At 37.0% G+C, this 21208-nt stretch overlaps 1 protein-coding gene across 1 annotated transcript in view; it reads right to left on the minus strand.

Moving 5' to 3' along the window:
* Nucleotides 1–1235: 1235 nt before the first annotated feature.
* LOC124165781 (lachesin-like) overlaps nt 1236–21208 on the minus strand; it is a 107458-nt gene continuing 87485 nt past the window's right edge. Inside the window, exons 3-6 of the mRNA XM_046543276.1 lie at nt 20731–20941; nt 5915–6042; nt 3615–3783; nt 1236–1787 (exon numbers count right to left, since the gene is read on the minus strand). Coding sequence (XP_046399232.1) covers nt 1687–1787; nt 3615–3783; nt 5915–6042; nt 20731–20941 — 609 coding nt within the window. The 3' untranslated portion in view covers nt 1236–1686. The remainder of the gene's footprint in view (nt 1788–3614; nt 3784–5914; nt 6043–20730; nt 20942–21208) is intronic.

The raw sequence follows: 21208 nt of genomic DNA on the forward strand, positions 1-21208 counted from the left end.
CAGTCAGCCCCATGCCCTGAATGTATGGCATTCACCAGCTATGAGCTTGAGTGAGCGCTATCCCACCAACTCAAACTCACCAATACAGTTCAACACTAAAGGCCTAGGACTGAAAGCACAAACCAACAAGGTGATGCATAGTTCTTTACAATGGTGAGCGTGGACATGAATAGTTCTAGGCCATCAACTTTTTAATCACTAAGACTAGTGACTTGGAAGATATTAGAAAGGCAATCAGTCACAAGAAAATTTGGGATAAGGGATTTTCTCCTTCAAATAACTATTTCAAACAATAATCTAGGCTGGCCATCAGTATAGTGGAGCCTTGATAATCCATCTTCCCACTAAGTGTTCAGTGGGCTTTCTGCCTATCACCTCTGTAGCCAGTACCCCATACATTACCCTACTTATGATTTCCTGCCATCTTCACCTCAAAAGTCTTACTTTTTCAATGGATGTTTCCAAAGTTGCAGGGGAATCAAGAAGATAAAACAAGTGCGAAGAAAATGAACATTTGAGAATTATCTGACTCTCTCAACCATAATTTATGCCTCACTCTTCATTGGAAAAAATAATTATTGCTAAAATGCCTGGTAAAATAAAATGAAAGACAGGATCAAAGTCCTTTATGTTTGTAACTCTATGACTGAATCTTACTACGGTCGTCTTTACTAACTCTTAATCACAGTCAGTTGTAATATGGTTTAAAAAATAAAGGGACCTGCATTTTTTTGTTAGAAAAATACTCAAATTTGGTCAATTTTGGAGATTAGGTCCCTTTGCTGTAAGCACAATAACAAGCATAGATTCAAAGATTAGCCACAAAAGTCTTTAGGTCTTTAGGTTTAAGGTCTTTTTTCCAGGAGCTTTTTATCATAATGCCTACAATTACACCTGAAGTTTAGACTGCTTAACAATCCTCAAAAAATTGAGTGTTATACTAAAATAATCACTAAAAGACTGGAACTAGTAAAGCTATAGAATGATATGCATTAAAAACTAAGTTTTTGAACGAGAATTCCAACCCCTCCTCTTGAGATAACCACTAAATTTCAATCATCAAACGAAATCAGAATTAATATTCAATGGTACGTATGTTTTCCATTTGTGAAATGTCAATAATTACATTTAATTATGACTTCAAATGGTCGTATGATACCAGTGATGATGGATACCAGTATGTTTTGTGATCCTTGAATGGGTAATTTCAATGATGGCCTTTAATGGACAAAGTGTTATGTGAAAAAATCATTTAATAAAATCGCTTTGTTACAACAGTTTAAATGACCACCAATACCCTTTTTACAAAGAGACTCTTTGTATGAGAGATGATAATAAATACATTCCACACTTGCTATTTGCCACTCGGTAAGAGTTCGAATTTTCTTCATCAGTCCCTTCACAACCATTGTCCACAACCCAAAGCACATACAGACCTGGGTTGCTAAAAGTTTTCATCACAGATACATAAGTATATACATTCTATGCTGGCAGAGTGTTCACGTCATTATGCTTTGATAGGAGAAGGGTTTCGATTTAAAAGTTGATATTGCACTGGAGATGAGGGCATCGGGGTCACATCTTCTGAGGGGGTTTTGACAGTAATTTTTTTGGTTGAGTTTGGATGGCATTCAATGTTTTAGTTTTGTTAGTTTAGTTTAGTTTCATCACTCACAAACACAACAATCAGGATCCAAATAGTGCCACTAAGATGCTGAGCAGGAAGGCACTGAATGGGTATTCAAGCCTCAGCTGCCCTCCATGTTGCATCGCAGCTGGGTGCTCCCCTGGAAAAGGAATTGGTTTGCAGGTATTTCTAAATCTGTCAGATAAATAATCATGTTCAAACAAAGACAATGCACCATGGTTATTAACAAAGACAATGCACACATGGCCAAACATTGTTACTGCAGTACAAAGCTACTATGACTAAATTTGGAAAACAAACTTTAATGGCCAGTTGGGCATGTATAATTTTTTAATAAAGTTCTTCCATACTTTAGAGAAGCATCATGGTTAACATTGTACCTCTCCAATTAAATCCAAATATGTAGCATTGTTTCAGAGTCCATCCTAATGCCTGGAATTTCTGTGAAGCAATTTTTTTTATTGAATGAAAAGGTTAAAGCTGGAGACCACTTCATCAAAAAGATTTTCTACAATAGAATGGAATCTTAAGAAATTATTGGATTGCTTTTGGAACTAACCATGCAAAAAATTTATAATAGCTGTAAGGTATCTAAATAGTCTTGAATTGGGTAGTTATCCGTTGTTTAAGAGCATGGGCAGAAAATAATTCAGTAGGTATACCCTGAGATGCTTCTAAGATGTTAGAAAAATGTTAAAATAGCAATGAGAAAAACAAGAAGAGGAGTGTGGATAAGGATGCATGTAGGAGATTGAGGTAAAAGTGCAAAACACCAATGCAAAAGTGTATTTCTTACAAATTCCAGTGAAAATGCTGCCAATTCAGTGGTTTTTCATGTATGTATGTATCATTAGATTGTGGTATAACTGTACAGAGAGACAATATTGCACTGACTAGATAGTTTTTACTTTATAAATTACCATACCGTAGAAACTGACTCCTAGTTTTAAATATTCCATGGTTTCATAATTTAATGATAATATTCAAAACTTATGGTGCTTGAACTCCTCCCAAATATTGATTCAACTTTGTTTTAATGTGTCATAAATTGGGTTAAATTCTGAGCACAATTGGGTCTGTAAGGGACTGCACTAGATGCAGGAAGGAGCCTGACTAAAAGCCAAATCCAGGACCAAGCCAAGCAATTTTCTCATAGGAAAAGAGAAAGCTCATAGCTGCTAGAGTTGAGAAATATCTGCTCTGCATTAATGACACTGTAACAAAATGATCCTAAAAGATATTATGCAGAACTAAATGAGCCCTGGCATCTGACCAAATTTAAGCAACTACAGAGGACAGCACTGGTGGTGGTGGAATTAAGTCTGGAATTGATCCCGGGGTCACGAGTTTCCACCCCACCTTAATGAGTTTGACACTACTCATTATACATACAGTTCTGTGGTCTTCATTCCTTGACAATGAAGCACATACACAGCTAAGTACTATTACAGAAGCATAGGAGTCAAATTAATCGTCGTATAAGCAAATGGAAATTTACGTGAAAAATTAAAGGGCTTAGCAAAACAAATCACTACAGACCATATGGTCCAACCTCTAAAATGAAAACATCAAGCATAAGCCACTAATATTGGTTGTTAATGATCAAATTAAAATAGCGTGCAATAGTCCACTTATGAATGAAAAGATATATTATTTAAAATGCTCATGGAAATGACAATATTTGACACTGATGCCTGCATGACATTATGGAGAAAACCCAAAGCATGAGTTAGCATACTATATATTCAACACTTATATTATACATTGTAGTGTTGCATATAGAATTCATATAGAAATGGAAAACCAAGCACCCAATACTCATTGAGCAATATGTTTTTCGCTGAGATTTTAAGCTTCCTTGAGTATAATTTTTCTGTTATTAATGCAGTCTGAATTAAGAATGATAGGATACAAGGCCCTTGTTATCTTTCAGTTTAGTTCCATGAATATCCCTGAATCTACTTACCATTGAGCACATGGACAGTGAGGGTCTTGGGGTTGGCATTGGATGGGCTGCATGTGTACTTTCCAGAGTCAGCTGCTTTCGCCCTTTGGATCAGAAGGTAACTCGTTGTGATGTCACCCTTTTCCGTGATCACGCTCACACCACCACGGGGGGAGTCATAGTTAATCTCCTGCAAGATATATCAGGAAAATAAAAAGACTCATTGACAAACAATAAGTTTCATTGCATCATTTGATACAGCCGCTATTGGTATCATACCCTTCCAACTCCCCTCCAAAACCCACTCACCCACACTCGTTTTTCTGAGACTCAATACCTACAATATCTCTTGAATAATAGCTGAAATCCTCAAAACTTGGGAATCTTCTCTTATCACAACAATAAAAAGTTAGAAACTAAATTATTCCCTTTGACTTTTGCCTAATTTTGAGCTTATGCTGCCTCTCAAAAAGTCTTTTCAAATACCTTGAATTCACACATCTGAAGTGTTTGTTCCATATCAGTGATAAAAAAAACCAATGTGACGACCAGAATGGGTCATGGTTATTTTCACGCCCGAAACACTGAACTAACACCAATAAAAAATTCTTTTGTGTTACTTAGATATGGTTATGGAATAGTATTCTCCATGAAATCAAGGATTGTGCTGTATCATTAATTTTCAAAATGAAGTACCCTCATTACCCCATAACTCTGGAAGATAAATAATTATATTTTATTTCACAAGGAGTGCCATATTATTTTCCTTCTTAAAATATGCAATCAATGCTATATTTTTTCAGTGCGTACTGTTTTGACCTCAAGCTCTAATGCAATATTTTTTGTGTTCTTATTGGACACTGTAAGTTCAATAAAAATGAAATATTTTCCTTTCTTTTTCCATTTCTATTGAATGAGAGTAACTATATAAGAATTATTAAGAAATGGCTGTATGATACTGAGGATATATCCTATTCTTTCATTTTAGAAATTTAATTGGGCGTCATAATAATTGGAAAGTTGCATTTATTTTTTTTACTAAGTGACATCACGGCTATCTCGGAATGATTTATTACCAAAGTTACCATCAAGATGGTAACCTATACATTTCTTGAGGGTGCATTTGTTCCTCAGTCAATTTTACACTCATGCTCTTATTCACACTTGAGGAGCATATTCCACATTTTAATTATGTACTTACATTGAAAATCTCAATTTATATTGGTCTTCAACCTGCGGCTGCCGGGCCACATGCGGCCTGCCAGCCAATATCTTGCTGCCCATAGAGACTGAAGAAAATATTGCTTCAGGCCGCACAATATATAATATATATCAACACACTAGTCAAAAATAAACTACCGTATTCCTCCAAATATAGTCCCCCTCTGAGTATAGTCCCCCCCCCTAATTTTGAGGATTGAGTTTCGGGAAAAAATTAAAAAATTGGGTTTGAATATAGTCCCCCTCTTAACTTTTATCACGGGCATTTTTGGAAAAAAAGAGGGGACTATATTCAGACATATACGGTATGTCAAAAATCGCATTGATTGATTGAATTTTTTTACCTATAAAGGCTAATGCATTTTGATATTATATGTATTTTTATTTAACTGATGTGGTGTTAAAGTGGCATGGAGCATTGTGGACCTCGGGACTCAGTTAAATCGATATTTTGAACTTGCATTCAAAAAGGCTGAGGACACCTACTGTAAAGTTGTGTTTTCTTAACATAATCTCTGGCTCATCACAGATAACATTCAAACTTTAAATCAGATTTGTTGCGTATTGATTCCATTTTGGTTGTTATAAGAATAGGTATATCAAAGAGATTCTCTCGGATTCGTGAAAAAACTATTATTATTTTCTCATTAATGAAGAAGAACAGGTTAATGCATTGAAGATGGATGAAAATCGGTAACATTAAAAAGAAAAACTTTGTGCTTTCACATGAATATAAAGCATAATTGTGTCCAAAGTGAGTAAAAAAAACTCCTGACCTAATGTTTAATAGTTTACATACTTCATGAATTTCATTTTAAAACATGCTTTTATTGGAACTTAGATTTTTGACTCATAACATAACATCAGCAGATGATGCCGGTCCTTTATAGTCTGCCAATATCGGGCCAACATTGTCAGAATGATGGCAACGAGGGGCCGATGCGCCAATCTGAAGCCTGTATTGGGCAAATATTCAGCCGACATTCATGGCTACTTGGGAAAGTTCTTCTTTTTAATTTTAATAATGATTAGTTTACAAAAAGGTATGCCTCAAACAATAAAAATCGGCAAAGGAAGCATTAAATTAGCCTTGTGCTTACCTCACGGTTATGAGTCCATTGTATTGCAGGTGGTGGCTCAGGGCTGTGCTTAACGATGCATGTTAGGTTGATGGTGCTTCCTTTGTTGATAAACATTTCTGGACCACCAACGATAGTAGTAATCGGCTCTGAAAATAGAAAACAAAATAATGGTATTTGTAGTTAGGAATTGAAAATTTTCAGCGCACTCGATCTACTTACTTCATTTCAAAACTTGAAATTGGAAGAGTATGGGATTGGTGTGATCAGGGGCGCTGCCAGGGATTAAGGCTAGGGTGGTTTCAGGCGCAACTAATACTGGGGGGCTTGGGGGTATTGCATAACCGCCAGGGTAAGCGGGAGGTGCGGAGGCCCTCCGCCGGAAAGAAATTAAGATAAATGGTTCAAAATAGTGATTTTTACGGCCTTCTGAGGGATGTATTATTAATCCTCTCACTATTCTCTAAGCAATATTAATCCATTTAAGTAAAATAGGTTTAGCTTAAACATTTCTGTGAGCACTGGGGGGGGGGGGGGGGGGGTTTATCCTCCAAAACCCCCCTCGCTGCGCCATTGGGTGTGATGGCAAAAGTGTTATATCTCTTCACCCAATAGTCAGGTTAAAATTCTCTAGCCACTAATTGCGGATATTTTTCAGAGGAACCGCAATCCCTCCATGGCTGCTTTAATGATGACTTCCAAGTTCTAAACGTTGTTTAAGTCCGAGGATAGAATTTCATGGTCATAGTGATCACTAATTTCGCAATAGATGACAGGGTCGTCAGCAAATAAACATATTTTACTGCTAATGCGGGAGCACAGGTCATTAATGTATATAGTTGTCACCAGTTAGATCTTAGGAAATCAACGCGCAAATAACTCTATAATCTAGAGTAAAGAAAGCATTTTTCAGGTCCATCGGTAAAACTTTGCGGGTGCTCGTCATAGTAGTTAAAACGTTTTGGGCTATGTCACCGCGTCAACTTTCGGGTGGTCCAAATGTTTCCCGACCGATTCTGGTCGCTTTTTCGAGGGAATCTGAGAAAGAACTTATACGCTTACGTATTTTCTAAATGCAGTGGTTGGAATGTGATCGTAGAAGATAAAACTCTATTTTAGTATCCTCACTGAATTCTGGGACATGTTCCCTTGAAAAAGCGACCATTATTGGTCGGGAAACGTTGGGGCCACCCGAAAATTGACGCGGTGACAGCCCAAAAAGTTTTAAACCGCCATTTTTTAAGATTGCTTGGAAATTTACAATTTTTCCAACTACTATAAAAACCGCAAACATCTCAGAAAGAATGAATATTACGGAAGTGCGAAGTTCACTTTTACTTCGGAACTTTAATAAAGCCCCTGGAAATTACGGGCCCCAAGTCCAGAAGCTACGAACAAAAATTCCCCGACTTTTCAATTTCCTATCGCTTCGGATTTCAATTGGAAATTCAGGCGGTTTGGGGTATTCAACCAGAAAATCATCTGTCATTTTCACTCCCTTTTATTGATTTTGAGAGCTCAAAAGAGGCCTATTTTTAACCCGATAGTGAAAAAATAAGCATACCGAGCAAAAAAAAATGTTAACTCGGACTAATATAATAGTAAAAATAGCTTACTCATCATTATAATTCAGTCGAGGGGAATCATTAAGCCTAAAATAATACAAGATAGAGTTGAATATTAGAAAAATATAAAATATGACTCCAATTAATGCCTAAATACGTGAAATTTGATTTAACTAGTAATTACTAGAAGGTTAGGTGGTTGTAACAAATTCCTCAGAGGGAAAAGTCAGTGTGTCCGTTTTCCTAATTTTTCAGGAGACTAGTTTTTAGATTTTTTCATTTATCCAGTAGTTACTAGAAGGTTAGGTGACCAGTTTACAGTATTTTTATATCACGATGTTATTGGTATAGTAACCTAACCTTCCAAAAATTACTGGTTAAATAAAAAAATCTAAAAACTGCTCTCCTGAAAAATAAGGAAAACGGAAATAGTGTCCTTTACCTCCGAGGTCGAGAATTATGAATCAAACTTCACGCATTTTGATATTAATTGTAGCTAAATATATTATATGGGTTAGCTCTTTGCATTTGAGTTCAAATGCTGCCGATAGGGTCAACATACACGCTAATTCCTCTGCAGAGTGTGTTTATACAACAAATATAAGATATTTCTCAACACAGTGGTTGGCATGTGATATTTAAAGATAATTCTGTATATTAGTATCCTCACTGGGGAATTGGAAGTAAATCATCGGAAACTCGTCCATACAGGGTCTATTCGCTTGCATCCAATTCAATTCCTGTCATAGTATACTAGGTAAACTGTTCCCCATTTACCCCACGACGGGTGGTGATTAAACGCCATCATTACGAGATTGCATGTTACACTTCCGTGAACGCTTTCAACTAACAGCACGGTGGATTTTTTCCTCCTCCGTGAACCGCCTCCTCCTACGACGGAAATTTGAGACCAGGATAAACTACCCACGCGCCACGACAACTTCACTCGTCCGCGGCAAATTAAAGGCGAGGGGAGAGAAGTAGTATGTCGGCGAAGAGGAAATGGGGAAGAACGGAGAAAATGTCTTGCCCAAAAGACCCGGGGGGTTTAGGGGACAGGAGATTAAAAAAGGGGAGGAAAGGATTTGTGGTTAGCCGCTGGAAGTAGGATGGAAATGAAATCCGATGATTTTTCTGAGTGTTCCCGTGAATTGTAAAGAGGGAGTCGGAGAGGGGCTTGGTTATTTTTGGCGAAGGGAAGGGAGAGCGCTCTCTCTCTCAAATGGCTTCGTGCTCATGTGTGCCAGTCCGCGAGCTGTTCCTCAAGCACCCAACCAACAATAATTTTCTTGGATGAGATTGAGGGGAATATGGAAGAAGGTAGGGACGCAAGTATGCCTTAAGGGCTCATCTTGAAACCTCTTTTTAAAGAAGACGCATCATACTCTCTCTCGACCGGTCTTATTTTATAATCTTCTGATAAACTCGCGTTGTTGTATGTCATTTGCCCGGGCGAAATCTTGCGACTCAATTTAAACACACTTTCCGATTAGGTATCAAGATGAAATTTCCAGGATAACTCAGAACCAGATGAAAATTCAATATTCTAACACTTTTATCATGATTTTTAACTATATCTCGATTGTTATTCCGAATTTAAAATCAAATAAGGAGATTAGTTCCAAAAAAAAACCACAAAAATCTTATGGCGGCGCTGCGATAATTCAAAGGAACTAGAATGATTGAGTCATAGCAACAAATTTATTTACGTAAAATTTCATTGAAAAGTGCCCAGGAGACAGCTGCAAAGCTGGAAACTGCGGAAAATAACGAGAAATATACTTGGACTTCATTGAAAAGATTTTGAACAAAAATTTTACTTGCATTATTTTTAGCCCGCGATATTACGTTGGTTTTTACAAAAAATTATTTTCATTATTTTATTATGACATGTGATGCGGTGGAACCAAAGTGTACCAATGATTTTTTCTAAACAGAGTTAGGTAGGTAGAGAAGTTCATTGAAGAAATTTTAAAAAAACTTTGTGGCCAAGGGATACGAGTGAGTTGAAATTGTTCGTCGAAGATATGCTCAAGATATATAAATGCCTTATACGTGTCTATTTTTACAAGAATAAGAATGCAATTACAGATATAGAGATCCAATTTTTTTATCCCTATCACTTTTATTCGTTTCATTCAATGTAATTCTGGAAAAAAAACTTTTCATTTGGGCCTTTTATCCATATTTCTTAGTTCACCCGTATAATAGGTAGCAGTGAACTATTAATTTTTCAATGGAATCGACACTACTGGTAGCTGTCGAACAAATCATTTGTGTTAGAAAAAAACCTTCTGCTTAAAGTAAGTATCTCTCCTGTGAATATATACCTTGTCCTTACATACAGTTTGAATCGTAGGGAGTCTCTGTGTTGATTTTCAAATATTTCATAACGTGAGTTTTGCGTGTTTTACATAAATCACAATAAAATATTTATCCGTTCCAATTATTTATTTATTTGTCATCGAATTGTCTGAGTAGACTTCATTTCTTGGTCATTTCAATTGACACCTCAATTTTTAATGTAAGGTAACACGCTTGGATTAATAATTTCGTGAGTAACATCGGCATTTTTGATCTACATAATGACGTTGGAGTCGTGATGGGAATTACAGACACGCGCTCTACAAGTGTCTCACCCTCTTTTCTCTCTTCACGCGATGGGCTCATAAATAAAGAGAAGGAAACTCCACGCAAAGGATTCCTTTCACGGCTTATGAACCCTTGACGTTGAGGAGTCGGTCGTTTCGTTGCCTCCAATTCAAATTTTCTGAAATTTTTCATGCAATTTCCACTATACATCTAACAGAATGTTACCATTCGTTGAAATTTAGCAGATAAGTACTTAGGCATCAGAGGGAAGAGTTAACTCTTAAAGTAACTTTATGGAAGGCAAGCAAACGTTATTTTATCAATTAAATGGTGAATTTTCCTTTTATATCCGAATACTATTAATTTCATAGCGCTGAAGAATATTGCACCAGCATTCATTTCAGATAGGTAGACTACAGAGCTTTAGAATACATTAATGATTGATGGACGGCGGGGGTATGTGTTCGCTTACCACACCAGAGGTCCCGGGATCGCCTGGAAAGGTCCCATAGCCACGGCATGAAAGTGTGTGTTCGCCTATTGTTATTAGTTGTTGAAACCCCCGACGTATAGTCCTCATTGTGACGTTTTCGGTGGTAATTGTTATAAATGAATAATAAAAATAAATAAGGGTGATCTTTGATGAAAGTAAAGCTATGGAAAAGAAATTTTGGGGAAGGAAAGAATGAAAAAACGCTGGAATACGCCGTGGAAAATGACTGCTACAGGAAAGGTCCTCGATGAAATATTTTGGAAACAAAAGAAGGAGAGAGAGAAATTGAATACGAGGAAACAGAGGTTGCAAAAATGAAAAGAAAGAAGAACATGAGGAAGCGCGGGATTAACTTACGAGAAGAACAAAAGGAAGACCTTAAGATAGAAGATAATAGTAAGTGAGCGGATTTGGAGAGGGAAAATTATCACGTGAGGGGAAAATAAAGGGATGGAGATATCAGAGAAAGTATTTCAGGGAGATAAAAAGGTTTTTATCACTTCCTTGTTCCTTTGTTAAGACAAGAGGCTGAGTATTGAAAGAATAACAGCTAAAAATATGGCTTATTAGAGGAAAAAGGAAGTAGATAAAGTTAGAGAAGCAATTTTCTGAGATAAACTTACTTCCGATAGCATAAAAAGTAAATGAATTCATAATTAAATATTGTGAATAAATAGCTATATTATGTTAACTTTGTTGATAATGAACACTTCTGGATTTTTAGTGAGTGAACTGAGAAATAAATCTAAAGACCTTGAAAGTCAGTAAGTATGAATGACGCTTTTATCAGGGCAAGGTTAATGGAGACGTTCAGAAAAGTACTCTTATAACTGCGAAAACGTACCTTTAAATGTTCAAAAATAGGTCACAGGCTAATAACTATCACGGTGGTATCGGCAAAAAATGCCATTTTGGGATAAAATTTATCTAACTTCACTCAGAAAATGTTTTTAGCCTTAGCTTTGGCTTTCGTTCAAATATAAATCTTAAAACATGAAACACAGCTAGTACTCCTATCAAATTCTTAAGAGGGCTAGAGCCTCATTCTAAAAACTGATGAAGATTAATATGTATCGACAGACTATGGAAATCATTGGATTTTTCCACTTCCCAGTTGAGGCCCCTACTTGGAATCCCAACATGGTATAATTTTCATGACTCTAAAAATAACTGTAAATGAAGTATATCCTCGACCTGTTATACCTGCATTATCAATGTAATTAATCTCAAATGGTAAAAAAAACGTGACTGAAGTCAATTGAAAAAGACAAATGATAAAAAGTGTCAAAATTGAATACCAAAAAGTGAATACCTAAAGGGAATATACTGGCAATCCACGACTGGATACATGAGTCTGGAACCTAATTGCTCTATTATTTTTAGTATTCTTTGCAATCATTTGAGTACTCAGCATGTACCCAGGAAAATATGTATCCTTCAATTATTTGCAAGTAAACTTAGTGGAACTTGCTCATAGTTTGATAAATGTACTAAAACATATGTCAATTCCACTCAGCTTCATTCGTTACAACCTATGCCGGTTTCAACATTCATGTGTCGCTACCAAGAGGCAATACCCCAAAAGATACGGATGAGCCGTATTGGCCGAGGTTGTAACGAATAAAGCTTTGTGAAATTGATCAATTTTTCAATATATTAATTTAATCATGTATTTATTTGAAAACTCAATGTATCATTGGAAAACTCAAGGTTTTATTTCGAAATAACCATTTGGGTACTCAGGAAAACATGGGTGATTATTTTCTACCCTCACTTAGTCATTGGAGATCACTAACCACATCAAGTGACCTTGATTGTATCCTTCAGTTCAGTTTCAAGTCCACAAACTTCGACTGTAAGGTCTAAAGCGTGAATACGAAGAGAACATGGGCAATCATTGGACCGTAGGAAAACGAATTAGACCTGATTCCTAAATACTATACTTTTTTTCTTCGTTAAGTAGCATAATCGATTGTTCGCCGCACTGCGGAGGAGGAGGGGGTCGAATTCGCAAACATTTTGGAATAACTTTCTCCGAATGCGATCGAAAGAACAGCAAATTATCAAAGTCTACTATGAAAAATCTGGGATTTATTTCATTTTCTATATAAGCGTTGTAATTTTTCCACAAAAACGTTTTTCTTGCCTCGATAGGAAAATTCTCATAGTATTTCATCGGCCGTAACATTGAATTTCAAATTTCCATCGTAGATGGAAGATAATTTTGTAACGTAGAATAGCCCAGTGATTTTTCTCCAGATACTAGCAAGGGATTATCAATAATAAAAACAATTTGTGATAGCAATAAGAAAAAATGCAGCCTAATATCGCACACACATGAATTTACTATGCCAAGAGAAATGGAAGGGCGGTTATCATAAATGGCTTTAATTTTGTTCACTAATAACTAATTTAACTACTTTACTTTGATTCAACGAATAGTTTGATATAATTTTTGAATAATACTTGTAAAATCATTAAATTATTTTAGTGAGCCATCCATCCAACCTGAAATTTTCTCTGCGAAAGAAAACATGGGTGTTTTCTTAACTCCATAAACTGACCCTTCTAAGCCTTTCACCCTCTGTATATATGTGCGGAAGGCTTTATTAAGGTCAGCGCACGTATGCAGTATATTTCCTTTGCAGGAAAGCAACAGTAAAGTCAATGAAAAAGAAAGTATCCCATATAGAAAAATTTCATGCGTTGCGCCGGCTGTATCATCCTGCATGAGATAGTTTCCTCGGCGTACGCATTGAAGGAAGGAAGCAGAGCAGAAAGAAGGGAAGAATATAGGAAGAAGAGATGGAGCTAGGAACTTCCGGGTAAAAAAATGCGTTTTCCTCTTTGCTACATTAACCAGGGACTACTTTTCTTAAGGAGCTTTTATGTCTCCTGAGTCCTTATGCTAAGTTCATTACGCTTGGTCTCAGCCCTCCCGTCTTTATTTAGAAACGAGAGGGCGGGCCGAGGAATTTGCTGTGCCGTCCATCAAGTTTTATTAGAAAGCTTTACGTTATTCTCTCTCCATCCTTCTACACATACCCTCCCTACAGTCTGTTACCGAAGGAGAGGGCCCTTCACCACGTTCAGCCTTCACATATTTTCCTCCTTTTCGGTGCCTTTGGCCCTGATGTTTCTTGTCTCAGCAAAACGTTTTTCTCTTTTCACAAGCATCCTTATCAGAAGAAGTATTCTTTCCTTTATTCTTTGTATTTCTCAAATTGGTCTTCTTCAAGCGGTTGAAAAACAAGAACAAGTGTATACGAGGAAGATGAGCAGGGTATAAAAAATAAGGGACGAATATGGAGGAAATGGTGGTACCGCTATAAGAAAAGGGTGAAAATTTTCCTCAATGTTATAAAATCCTGTGAGAAATAACAAAGTAACCTGATAAATAAAATAAATTGAAACTCCCGTCAATAAAAAATGAATAAGAGTGGAGATAAAATAGATTTACCAAATTTAGCAAATACGGGAGGAAATGAGAAGCATATATCAATAGGATTTCTACGCAATCTCCTACCCGGGTGTAAAGTTATTCCCACTTAGGGCAAAATTTGTTATGAAAAATCATTTGGATCTCCTACGCTCTGCACTAGAAATTCTCGGCCAAGCACGATACCAGTTACACCACAAGGCACAAAGCCGTCATACGCAAATGGCCTGACCATTGCCTTTCTAGTCTACACAACAGATTCTTTTTCACAAGTACCCTCGTTCGAACAAGCACTCCCGTCCACACTCATATTTCTCAAATTCTACCAACTCACTCCCGGATTCATACCCAGAGGGATCTTATAAAGGGCCAACTGTTTAAAAAAAAATTACATAAATAGGAGACTATGTATACTTAGGATTATGAATTCAAACGCCTAAGAGAGAAATGACGAAGTCGCCGTAGTTAGGATCCTAACGAGGCACTACAGTAGTATGATTTACGTAAATAAGTAATTTAGGGTAAAATATAAGAGTGTATCCTGAGAGTATTGTTTTTATCAAATAAAAAATCACTTGATTCATGCATGGAGGGCGTATAAGTGTATCAAGGGACTAGGGAAGTATAATTTATTTTGATTCTTGAGTACTTCGTACTTGGTATAGAGCATTTTTTCAATAAGTTTTCATATGTAAAGTTTTAGCCTTACTCAAATTGGGGTAAAAACTTTTTAAGTTTTCTAAGGACTTCAAAAAAGTTAATATATTTTTTCATGAAACATATAAGCACGGAATTGTTTTTGGTTCTTTTTAAATTCTAGTCCACAAGCGAGCTGATATATTTTTCAAGCTGATATTCACTATTAATTATCACTTAAATTTTTCCAAGTTTTCTCCATGAGCTATATTTGTAAATAAATAAATAAATCATCATATGAACTTTGCTATTCCTTCTAATGAATTTATTCTTCAGCTTAAATTCGACACACTATTTTAATGTTATTCTTTGATTCTAGTCACAATTAAATTCACAACAAACAAACAGAAATGAGGTAAAAATGAATCATTGATTCCAGTAATTAGAGCTACCATGCATTAAGGGTATGCCAATTTGGACATATCTCCTAGATAAATTTACTTTGGTTTATTGGGACAAAACGCTACTTCAACAAGCCTCGTATCGTTGATATCTGCCCAATACTTATATAAATACTATACGTATTTTTTATATATTTATACGTATTTTAGCATGATTTTATGCACTGAATTGCTAACTTAACGTTGTAGAATTCCATTTTGAATTGTGATTGAATGAATTGAAATATGAAAAAAAAACTTTGCTTGCTACACCTTAACCTTTAAACGTTGACTAGTTTCGGTACACTTATAATTTTCAAGGCTTACAATTAGTCTTGAATATGATGTATGAATTGAAACTAGTCGACCATTAAAGGTTAAGCTGTAGCAAGCAAAGTTGTTTTATTATTCCTAGCTCAATATTATTATGCTTAAAATATAGCTTAATGCCACTGAAAAAATTATTTTAACCCTAATGAAGTCTTATTTTCTACGCTTCGACTTTTACAAATGCTTATGTGCGGCATGTGTCAGATTTACAGGGCAATCGCTTGATTGCGAAACAATGTGTCGGTTCCAGCAAATTGTACGTGAATAAGGAGATAGAGGCGAAAAGTTAGCATCACATGAGGAGAGAGTGGAGTCAGTTCCTTAAAAATAGACATCACTTCATACTATCATTTTTATTTTTCTTGTTTCCCATCATTGCGGAGCGAATCGGGAGATTGATCAAATGGGTAGGAATGAAGCAGGAAGCAAAGGTTACGCGAATCCTTGTAAAACTCCAGGACCTTAACCTCCCACAAATTCCATGAATTCAACAACCACACATCACCCTGCATTCGACCCTGCCAAATCCTTTCCAAGGACATTTTTTGTCCTTGGAAAGGTTTTTCGATTGGGTTGGTTATTGGCTTCCACCTGTCATTGAGTTACGACGATATGACGATGTAGCGACGGGGTAGAACGGGAGGAGTTATTTAATGGAGCTGCAATATGTAAAAGATGAAGGAGGAAGAAAGGATGGAAGGTATTGCAAAATGGAAGGAAATGAGGAAAGATTCTGTCACATCGTGAGGAGGGTTCCAAAATTGGACGAAAGGTTAAGCTGGGTGAAGGTTGCTAAATGCTTCCCTTGGATATAGAATATGAGGATGTTAGCTGACCGGATATTTTTTGGTGCTAAAAATGTTCATTGATGGGAGCATTTTGGTTGCAGCAGCCCCTAAAGGGTTGATTCAAGAGACACAGCGACTTGGGAAATTTGGATTTAAGGTTCAAAACAACTGCTAGGTTCAGTTAGATAAGAGAATGCGTAATTCCCACTCAAACAGTCGAGTTTAACGATGAATTAATGGTTTTAAAGCTGAGATATTACCATCAAATTATCACGGCATAAAGAATAGAGCTTTACCAGTATTACTGCATCTTGGGTTTACATTTTTTAACTCGTTACATTCTCAGATGCAAAATTTTCGGATTTAAAACAGGCAAATATTGACAGTTGACAATGGGCAAGATTAAAATTTTTAGGATGATAGCTTGAGTTTCAACGAAGAAACAAGTCACTTATATACATATAATTACCATCTGAGAGGGAAAAATGTGTCCACTGCAAAGCCTTTACGCTTTTATAGCTCTATCGAACGTTTTTGAGGCGACTGTTCAACGGTTCGAATACGCAAACATGGCGGGGGTTTAAGGAGGCAGATAACTCTGTGTGTCTTAGCCTATAGGACACCGCCTTTTGATGTATTCGACCCCAAATACTTCAATTCGACCCCGTCTTATACTATGTGCGACCTTTTCTTTTCAGCTACCCGACTGCGTTCTTATCTTATCCGGTCATATGAAATCGTCTCAGGCTTGACGTGGTGGAAATGTGATATACCCATGATAAAATATAGAAAAAGCAATATTAATTTCCACACTCTTATTAAAAACTCAACCACCGACCAAGATGGCGACACTTTCATGAAAATTTTCAATAGGTATTCCAAAAAGCAAGGTAAAGAACTCTGAAAAGAAAACTCGAAAAAAAATGAAATTTTTGCATAGCTAGTATCTCTTTTTCTAGTAAAAAGGTTACCCATAAATTTTGTGTAATAATCTTCAGCAATCAGAGGGTAAAATAATTTATAACATTTTGAATACACATTGGTGCTGTATCAAGACAAGGTGATGAAACAAACACTCTCACATGTACTCATACTAGAGCAAAGGTAGGGGAGGGGGCGTGCCCCCTCCCATTCCCCTCACCCCACTCCCATTTACCCCTCCTCTACCTTGGCTCTGGTATAAATACATGTGAGAGCTTTTGTTTCATCTCTTGGAGAATGACCTAAAAGTGTGAAAACCATGATCGGTAGTTGAGTAGTGTATTCTACAGTGGAAATTACTCTTTGTGTCTTTAATTTTATCACTATCCGGTCAATTCATGGGTTCATCAAAATCTAGTAGTAGTATCCCAGTATTTTCTTCCCTTATTGACCTCATGTTTCAACTTCTGCTTGCATTTTCCACCCGACTAACTTTATTTTACGTTCAAGATACCGCTGATTAAACCTAGGCCCGTTACTTTTTCCTTTAACCTTTATCTTCGTCATTTATATCTTACCCCTGAGGGCAGTCAATGAATAAAAAATGTTCGCGCTCTACAGAACAATTGTAAAATGAGAAGGTGAATAAGGGTCGAAAGATATGGATGAGGGTTCTGTGTCACAAGAGGGTGGCGTTAAGTGTTCGGGCATGGAAAAAGGGATTTTCGTGATACCCCTGGGTAACACGAGGCCGAGGGATTTAGGAAGGCGAAGTTCATTGGACGAGTTCACAGGGGTAGCGTGCGGGAAGTGTTTTGGTCTGTTGAGTGGCCTGAAGTATTAAGTGAAAAAGTGATATATCACCCGTCGTATATTGTGCGCGGAAGGAAGGCGACAGGCGGCCTTTTAAAATTGTCGCATTAGCAGCTTCAGGGGCCTGCCTACGCACTCCATCATGTGGGTACGTTGTCCAGCGCCGTTAACAAGATAATATGAACTATTTCTCAGAAAACATGTCGGATAAAATTCTGTGATGCGATCTTTCCATTAAAAAATTCTGGATAAAAAGTAAAAAAAAAACGGTTGTATTGCAAGCAAAGTTTTCATTTTGCCGATAAACTACGTTTTCACGTTTATTTATCCGGTATATTGGCAAAAGCTGCCATGCTTAACATACATCGGGGCTCTATGAGAACATTAATTTTGAATGAAGTTAGGAAGAAAATTTTTAGCCTTGTGAGTAGAGCGTTTTATTTCATATGAACTAGAAAAATTGCAAAACTACTCCGAGATATATTCTTATTGTTTCAAATAATACGAATTTCTGATTCCTGAAGATGATTCCACAGCATTTATGAGTAATATTTTTGCCAAAACAGAAATACCCATGCAAAAATTTCCATTTAGTCAAACGGTTTTCCAAAAAATTTTACCTAGCTTTTTGGAATGCCTATTAAACATGTTTATAAGCGTGTCATGAAAATTTGGAGACTTGCTAGAAATAAAAAAAGTTAATAACTGCAGAAAAAGTTAGGAAAACGAAAAAACAACTCGGATGGAAAATCACAAAATGGGTATCCGAGTACAAACGAATAGTACATTTTTCAAAGAAAACAGGGATCCACGGAAAAAAAGTCCTTAATGTTTTCAGGTCGTTAATTTTATTTCTCTTTTTACCAATGAATTATCCACTGGAATCTCGTGTTTTCAGTGATGTATAGTCTTCGGGGAAGAAGCTTGGGCGAAAACCCACCCCTATCCCAGCTAACCATTCGCAATCTTTCATCTCCACTGCACTATCTTTTCTTTCGTCCCTTTTGAGGCCAGAGGGTTTGGAAACCTTGCCAAGGAGAAGTGCCCCACAAAAAAATACCAAGGAAAAGGGAAGGAAGGAAGGGTCCTGTAGGAGTTGGACGATTCCCTTGCCTCTGAAAGGGATGCGTAAAGGACAAGCTCCGTATCTCGTGAGAGATGAAGACCCTGGAGAGAAATAATGGAGTGTCGATATGGCCAATAGTGGTGACTTATATCCCTCGAAAACCTCCCCTTGCTCCCCCATGATCACTAACCCTTCTACGAACTCTGCCCGAAAATCCTCATAAACCCACCTACTCACGCGATTTCAACTCCATATCTCTACCATCCCACGAGATTTCTCGATCATTTGATCATAAATTTGGCTTTAATGCTGTGAAAAAAAGAGATTAGAGGGGCAGTTAATGGGAATGGATTGGTGAAGGTTGCATTAGAAAAATGAATAAGAGAGTTAGGACATCTGGATTCTATGAGATGGCGTTTGCACCATTTTGATGTCACATTTTTGCTTATCAGATTATTTAAAGTTCTATAATGCCAAAAAAACAAAGGCTGGCGCTTCTAAATTCAGGGAGAAAAGTTGCTTTCCAATTTTAGGTAGGGTTAGCTAATGTAGACACATCCACTTCAATCCATGGTTCACGCAATAAGCAATTGAGATTATCATAGATATCCGGTTAATAAACAGAAGAACGAGATACCAACTCCGCCGTACATGGAAGACTTTTTTCCGGCAAGCGACAATTGAACAAGCGACCCAGAAAAAATGACGAAAAGATACTGTGCATAAAGATGGAAAATAATACATCACGGCACCACCGACACGTAAATCGGTGAAACCTCTGTCAACAAAGGCTAATGAGCACAACGAGAATTCCGAAAGTAAATAAATTAATATGCACTCAGCGGAAATTTCAGAACCAGCGTCATAAATTATTCAGAATACCTTCAACGCACAATTAGTAATTTTGTAAGCAATCGCGCCATCTGGTATAACTTTACGCTAAGGATAAATGTCACAGCGAAAAAAATCACTGGTCTTCGCTGGTACTAGATCCCCGATCTCCAATGCATATGGTGTAGTACCTTGTAGAATACGTCACAAGCAATTTGGGGATCCATAAATACCAGCTAAGCCAAAATATTTTTTCACAGTGAATATCATCGTTGGTGCTCAAATAATGATAAATATTTTTAAGGAACCTAACTAGGATATTTTTTTAATTAATGGATGTCACCAATCCTTTTCAGTTGTTAAAGGAAAAACTACTGCCTTCAATGTGCTACGCACGGAGGGTATGAGCAAGGTATCTGCATCTACATACTACCCTGCCAGTCACCTCTAGGGTGTTTGGCAGGGGGTGATCAGTCACCAGCATGCAGCATGCAATAGGATTTCCACATGCACAACACACGGTCCAAAAAACGTTACGCATACTTAAAAATTGTACTACCACATGCTGTTAGAAATAATAATAAAATTAAAGTATACATAAGTCATAAGGCTACACTACAAAGTCATTTAATCTCTTTGTAAGTTCTAACGCTGCCGTTATAATCTCTTATTGATCGTGGAAAAAGAGACATTCTGAATGTGTCTGTTCTAAAGTCTATCTCTCTTATTTTATTTACATGATCTGATCTACCGTAGTATATTGGCGTTCGTAAGATGTTGTTAACTTCGTCCAGAAAGACACTGCTTTTAAATTTATCTAAAAGGTTTAGTCTATTTTTCAAGTATTATGTTAGGCAAAGACCTTCCAATAGAATGTATGCATATTTAATTTGTTTGTATTCAATTTTGTTCCTGATACTCACCGACGACGGACAGGTACATGGAGTGGCCGATAGGTGGTGTGGTGCTCACTTGGCACTCGTACGTGCCGGAGTCTCTTCGCTGCGGGTATCTCACTTGCAGCTTCCAATCTTCGGTGTGCGGTGAGTGGATTGACTGAAATCTCTGGTCACTCGTGTAGGTGTACCGCCCAACCGTGAGCAGGTGAATGTCTCGGTGCCGGACCCAGGACACCTGCCAAATGTGGGAGAGAGTTTATGATTAATAAATATATGCTGATATGTGCAGTTGAATCAGATTAAAACGATCATAAGTTTGCATCCACATTGAAATGAGAAAGCTGGAAAAATTCCAAAATGAACATTTTAAGAATGCACTATATAAGTCACCAAAAATTGAATCCCGACATCGACCTGAAGACGCCGGTTGGAATACCGGAGAAACTGTCGTCGCAAAGAAAATCCTCGCGGTGAAACCCAGAAGCATGGAGACATCAACAAA

This window comes from Ischnura elegans, chromosome 9 (genome assembly GCF_921293095.1).
Source record: "Ischnura elegans chromosome 9, ioIscEleg1.1, whole genome shotgun sequence".
NCBI classification, from domain to species: Eukaryota; Metazoa; Arthropoda; class Insecta; order Odonata; family Coenagrionidae; genus Ischnura; species Ischnura elegans.